We start from the raw sequence: 6,440 nt of genomic DNA, 5'->3' as shown, positions 1-6,440 counted from the left end.
ATTCTTATAGTTGGTGAGGAGCAGGACACGTGTGAGGAGCAAACTGAACATATCAAAGTACCACCAGATCACAGCAGGAATCAACTACAAAAATACTGGGTGGAATCTACACAGGCCAACACTTGTTTTCTCCATCACTGAATGTTCATCTTCATGGCACTTTGAGGGCACTCAGCCCTGTTTTCTCATGACGGCAGCCTGAAGGATGCTGGCTCTCGATTGTGCCGGGCACTTTTAAAGATGGCTGCAGTACTACATGCACCAAGCAGTCATGGTCTGGTGGTTAGGAACCAGTCTTGTGACCAGAAGGTTGTGGGTTCGATTCTCAGACTTGAGGCCATGAACCACAGCCTCCTAGTGATCACTAGTGTGTGTGTGTTAACTGCACAGATGGGTAAATGCAGAGGACAAACTTCGATTGAGGTTTCACGTTCACTGGTGATCCATGTGAAGAAAAACGGGGAAGGAAGCGAAGCTGCAATCAGAATGAAAACACTCCACGTTTGTTGGGTCTTTTTAATCCTGAAAATTAAATTACACAATATACTCCAGTCAAATGAAAAAGAAACAAAAACAGCTAATGTTCAGATAAGAAAGACGTCTTTACACATTCAAGTGCTACATGACCGACATTCGCTGATGTTTCTCCTCCGATCTTTGAAAGCAAAAGACCTGCAGCACCCAACATGAAACTGAAATGAGACACGAAGAAACAAACCATAAACATTCAATAAAAACTTTCAAAAGTGCCAGTGTTAAATTTAGCATTACTGAGTGTTTCATTTTAAAAAATCCCCATCAAAATTTATGTTGACACAATCACCATACCAATCACCATGCCAAGCAGCAGGTACTCCATCTGCTTTTCTTCTAGGTATTGCACAAATATGTCATTAGTACAGTATATCTGATGCCAACAAGTCTATAGTATACAGCTGTTACTAGTCTGGAATCTTAGTTATGTCTTGAGCTTTATAGAAGCACATTTCAAAACAGCTTTTTCATTGAGGGTGCATTGTAATCAGTGGCCAGGGCAGTGGGTCCATAAATATCAATGGTTTTTATGAGCACAAAGCGCATCACTGGAGTGAGACCCATTTCTGATCCCTTTTTGTATTCCAGGGATCTCTTACAAAGTGCATACAAACAAGCCTTAGCCATCAGAGTGTCCCGACCCCAACAGTGTGTCCCGACCCCCAACAGTGTGTCCCGACCCTCAACAGAGTGTCCCGACCCTCAACAGAGTGTCCCGACCCCCAACAGAGTGTCCCGACCCCCAACAGAGTGTCCCGACCCTCAACAGTGTGTCCAGATCCCCATCAGAGTCTCCCGATCCCGCAGGAGAAATGTCAGCACTCATTAATACAGGACTGATACATCTGTGGTACAGTTATGAAATGTGTGGATAATTAACTTGTGAAATGAACACCCCCTTAAAATCTTGAGGGCTTCTTGAAATGGTTGTAGTGACAGAGACCGTCTAGGTGTAGTGCACTGAGCAACAATGTGAAACAGGTGAAAAACAAGAAGGAGTGTGTGCGTGTCAGGTTCCCTGCAGGGGGACTAGCTTGAAACCGTCTGTGAGGGGTGCGAGGGGCGTCCGGGGGCGTGAGGCTCCTCCTCAGGGTGGACCTCAGCCTTCCTGGGCCTGTACGCCCTTCAGTAAGCACGTCTGGTGTAGAGGAGGGTGGTCTCCTAGTTCTCGCATCAGTTGGTCCAGCTCTCAGCTCCCCTACACCTCTGCAGACTGGGCCAGAGGTTGACAGGACTCGGGAGAGCCGAGACCCCCAGGCCCTTGGTCCCGCCATCTGGACGGTCACTTACGACGGCTGAAGATGTTCTTCTTGCTGGAGCTCCTGTCTGCAGCGCTCACGCCCACCAGCAACCGTGCCTTCTCATCCTCCTGCTGTTGCTGCAGGCCCCCGTCGGTCTTGCCCTCCACCACACGGCTCCGAGACTCACACGCCGAGGCCGGCTTCAGCCGCAACTTCTCCTTTATCATCTGCCCAGAGCCAGTAAGAGTCACGTCAACCAAAGTCACGTCAGCGAGAAGGGTTTTCACACATGCCTAGTTCATATTTCTGACCACTAAATGAATAATGTGTATGCTAATTTTACATGCTACACAATCTACAATCCAACAATGACAGATGTGCACTAGATTAAAGGCTTTCAGGTCAATATCTCACATTCATCACCTCATCAGGACAACAAGTAAAATCTCACCACACAGGACAAATAGTGTAACCTTATAATAAAGGGCTCATCTCCATGATGTGATGGGGAGGTTACCTGGGCAACCAGAGCTTTCCGGCTGTCCCTCTTCACAGCCATGGCGAAGTCCAGCCAGGTCCAAGTGTTGTTATGATACTCCAGACAGGGCAGCACCAGGTTCAGATCCCTCCAGTCCACACTGCTCTTCTCACCCTTCACCCCGCAGACAGGACAGAGCAGACAGACAGGAGAGAGCAAACAGGAGAGCAGGGTTTAGGCCCTGTCCATCACTGCACCGTGCCCCACTCAACTCCACAGTGCTCACCTTGTAGCTGACACAGAGAGGAACCTGAGGGATCTTGATGTAGATGAAGGAGTTGTTCATGGCCGCCCTCTCCTTCATCTTGTCGATGTCATCCACGGGGTGCTGAACAGAAACCAGAAGGGTGTGAAATTTTGTTGGGATCTGACATACGTGTACAAGGAAAGAGTTAATGCATCGTTAATCAAGGTCACTTCATGTGTGTTACAGGAATAAGCCATCCATCCATTGTCATTCGCTTTATCCGGGTTCGGGTCACGGGATTAGTAGCCTAAGCAAAGTGTTATCCATAGGTAAGAGTCGGAATGTAGATTGACCAGTAAATCGAGAGCTTTGCCTTTTGGCTCAGCACTGATCTGCCTGTCAATCTCTCGTTGCCTCCTTCCCTCACTCGTGAACAAGAACCCGAGATACTTGAACTCCTCCACTTGAGGCAATGACTAATTTTTGACCCAGAGAGAGCACTCCACCCTTGTCCGACTGAGTACCATGGTCACAGTTTTAGAGGTGCTAATTCTCATCCTGCCTCGCACTTAGCTGCAAATTGATCCAGCGAGAGCTGCAGGTCCTGACCCGATGATGTCAACAGGACCACATCATCCGCAAAAAGGAGACGCGGAATCCTGAGGCCACCAAACTGAACCCCCTCCACCACTTGGCTACACCGAGAAATTCTGTCCATAAAAGTTATGAACAGAATCGGTGACAAAGGGCAGCCCTGGTGGAGTCCAACTCCCACTGGGAACCAGTCTGACTTACTGCCAGCCATCCAAATCAAGTTCCTGCTCCGTTTGTACAGGGACTGGATAGTCTGTAGCAGCGCACCCCGTACCCTATACTCATGGGAACCCCTGAGGGGCATGGTTGAATACCTTCTCCAAATCCACACAACACATGTGGACTGGTTGAGCGATCTCCCATGCACCTTCTAGGACCCTCGCAAGGGTGAAAAGCTGGTCCAGTGTTCCACAACCAGGACAGAACCCACATTGTTCCTCTTGTAACTGAGATTCGACTATTGACCAGACTCTCTTCTACAATACCCCTACATAGACCTTACTGGGGAGGCAGAGGAGTGTGATCCACTGATAGTTGGTAGTCACCCTTTTTAAAAAGGGGAACCACCACCTCGGTTTGCCAGTCCAGAAGCACTGACCCCACTGTACACGTAATGTTGCAAAGACACGTCAGCCAGGACAGTCCCACAAAATCTAAAGCCTTAAGGAACTCAGGGCGGATCTCATCCACCCCTGGAGCCTTTTCACCAAGGAGTTTCACTACCCTGGTCACCTCAGCCCAAGTGATGGGCAAACCCCTTGCAGAGTCCCTCAGCTCTGCTTCCTCTATGGAAGACGTGATGGTGGGATGGAGAAGATCCTTGAGGTATTCCTTCCACTGCCTAATGACATCCTCAGTCGAGGTCAGCAGATCCCCAGCCCCACTGTAATACAGTGTTGGTCGGGAACTGCTTTTCCCTGCTGAGTTGCCGGACAGTTTCCCAGAATCTTCTCGGAGCCAATGGAAATTCACTTTCCATGGTCTCACCGAACTGTTCCCACACCCGAATTTTTGCCTCCGCTATGGTCAAAGCCGCGATCCCCTTGGCCCTCCTGTACCCATCTGTTGCCTCCAGAGTCCCACGAGTCAACCAGGCCCGATAGGATTCTTTCTTCAGCATGATGGCCTCCCTTACCCGAGGTGTCCACCATCGGGTTCGGGGATTGCCGCCTCGACAGGCAAAGACAACCTAACAGCCACAACTCCAGCCCACCGCATTGACAACGGAGGTGCGGAACAAGGCCCATTTGGACTCAATGTCTCCGGCCTCCTTCGGAATGCGGTCAAAGCTCTGCCGGATGTGGGAGTTAAAAACGTTTCTGACAGGTTGCTCTGCCAGACGTTCCCAGCAAACCCTCACCATACGTTTGGGTCTGCCAGGTCTGTCCAGCATCCCCACCCGCCATCTGATCCAACTCACCACTAGGTGGTGATCGGTTAACAGCTCAGCTCCGCTCTTCATCCGAGTGTCCAAGACACACGGTCGCAAGTCCGACGATACGATTACAAAATCGATCACCCTGCGACCTAAGGTGTCCCGGTGCCATGTGCACTTATGGACACCTCTGTGCTCAAACATGGTGTTCATTATGGACAGACGAGCACAGAAGTCCAATAACAACACCACTCTGGTTCAGATCGGAGAGGCCATTTCTCCCAACCACGCCCTTCCAGGTCCTACTGTCGTTGCCCTAGTGAGCATTGAAGTCCCCCAGCAGAACAATGGGATCCCCAGAAGGGGCACCTTCCAGTATCCCCTCCAAGGACTCCAAGAAGTCCAGGTACTCTGAACTGCCATTTGGTTCATAAACACACACAACAGTCAGAGCCCGTTCCCCAACCCGAAGGTGCAGGGAAGCAACCCTCTTGTCTACCGGGAAAAACCCCAACACACAGGCAGCGAGCCGGGGAGCTAGGAGTAAGCCCATTCTCGAGAAGTCCAGCTTCTCTCTCTCTCTCAGATTAGTTCCAGAACCCAAACCGTGTGTCGAGGTGACGTTCCATGTTCCAAGAGCCAGCTTCAGTAACCGAGGATCAGTACACCAAGGCTCCCACCTTCAGTCATCGCCCAATCCACAATGCACTAGACCCCTACTACTACCTCTCCCACAGGTGGTGGGCCCATGGAATAAGAATAAGCATCAATTTAAAATTATTATTCACTGACTCAGATGTGGATAATATGCACATGAGAGTGATGGTGTGTATGCTTATGGTTCAGAGGCAGACCACAGATACCCGGCATACCCTCATACCCACACACACACACACACACACACATCACCGTACCTCAGGTGGCTTACGGAATGACCTCCTGACCCCGGCTGTGCGGTTTATGCCCTGCGCGACCCCTTTACTGGGTCCCAGTCCCCCAATGGAGTCCTCGGACATCTGCCTGGGCTTCACCACACCTGATCCAAGAGGGAGAAGAGCACTGGAGAGGGTCTGCAGGACACCATCAGGGTCACCCGGAATCACTGTCCATCTGTGGATGCTAAATCAACTCTAATACTGACCAATATTGATCAGAGGGGTATGGATGTCCAGATTTTGTGAGCTCATTACAACAGATCATTAGTGAAGGCAAACCTGTAGTGACCAATCGAGACTTGTCGTCTTCATCCCCAACCTCCTCCTCCTCCACGTTTCGTCCAGGGAAAAAAAAACCCATCATCCTCTTGAAGAACTGGTACATGAGCTGGATGGTGAGAGGCACCACGTTGACCTTGAGATTCAAGCACAGGTTCAAAAACGCTGGAAATACAACCACAACCTAAAGATTCAAACAGGTTCACAACTCATGTTTCCAACTTACCTCAAAATGCTCCTTTACAGAAATCCCACCCACAGGGGGCCGGACTTTGCTGAAGATTCGCAGGGCGAGCTGTCGGCCGGATTGACAGGAGCTCTGGGGACGCAACACCACCTACAGCACAAGATCACAAGTCAGAAGACCACAGCACGTCTGCTGTTGACTGGACTCACAGTGCTGGCCATGCTAATGTATGGATGGGTCTGTTGATCAGCACTTTTCCTTCTGCTCAGCTAGACGTAGATGCAACACACCAGCTGTTCTGAGATGTTGTGAGATGTTCAGAATCAAAAAAGAAAATGGGGGTGGCAGCGGAGCCCAGCTACAGTGAACAGACGACTAACGATGCAGATGGCAGCAGAGGTACAGACGCAGACACACGGTGACCCAGAACAACAACGCAACAGGTACTTATTGGATTGGAGAGTGAATGCGAAAAATGCACTTTGGAGTTTGTTCTGCATGGTTGCAGTAGGACGGATGTGAGGCAGGCTGAATTACATACATACCCTCACGTGCTGCACAAGGGAAACC

General features: G+C 50.1%; 1 protein-coding gene across 6 annotated transcripts in view; it reads right to left on the bottom strand.

Moving 5' to 3' along the window:
• Positions 1–489: 489 nt before the first annotated feature.
• The window catches only part of LOC143478484 (bridge-like lipid transfer protein family member 2), a 47,736-nt gene continuing 41,785 nt past the window's right edge, over positions 490–6,440 (bottom strand). For 5 of the 6 annotated variants that reach the window (XM_076977467.1, XM_076977469.1, XM_076977468.1 and 2 more), the window contains 6 exons: positions 5,910–6,020; positions 5,684–5,819; positions 5,384–5,505; positions 2,540–2,641; positions 2,293–2,427; positions 490–2,002 (listed from right to left, as the gene is read on the bottom strand). In XM_076977467.1, coding sequence (XP_076833582.1) covers positions 1,817–2,002; positions 2,293–2,427; positions 2,540–2,641; positions 5,384–5,505; positions 5,684–5,819; positions 5,910–6,020 — 792 coding nt within the window. In that variant the 3' untranslated portion in view covers positions 490–1,816. The remainder of the gene's footprint in view (positions 2,003–2,292; positions 2,428–2,539; positions 2,642–5,383; positions 5,506–5,683; positions 5,820–5,909; positions 6,021–6,440) is intronic. The other variant, XM_076977472.1, reaches the window with a different exon arrangement.

Source organism: Brachyhypopomus gauderio, chromosome 16 (genome assembly GCF_052324685.1).
Source record: "Brachyhypopomus gauderio isolate BG-103 chromosome 16, BGAUD_0.2, whole genome shotgun sequence".
Classification (NCBI taxonomy): domain Eukaryota; kingdom Metazoa; phylum Chordata; class Actinopteri; order Gymnotiformes; family Hypopomidae; genus Brachyhypopomus; species Brachyhypopomus gauderio.
This window is presented reverse-complemented; position numbering and strand designations above follow the sequence as displayed.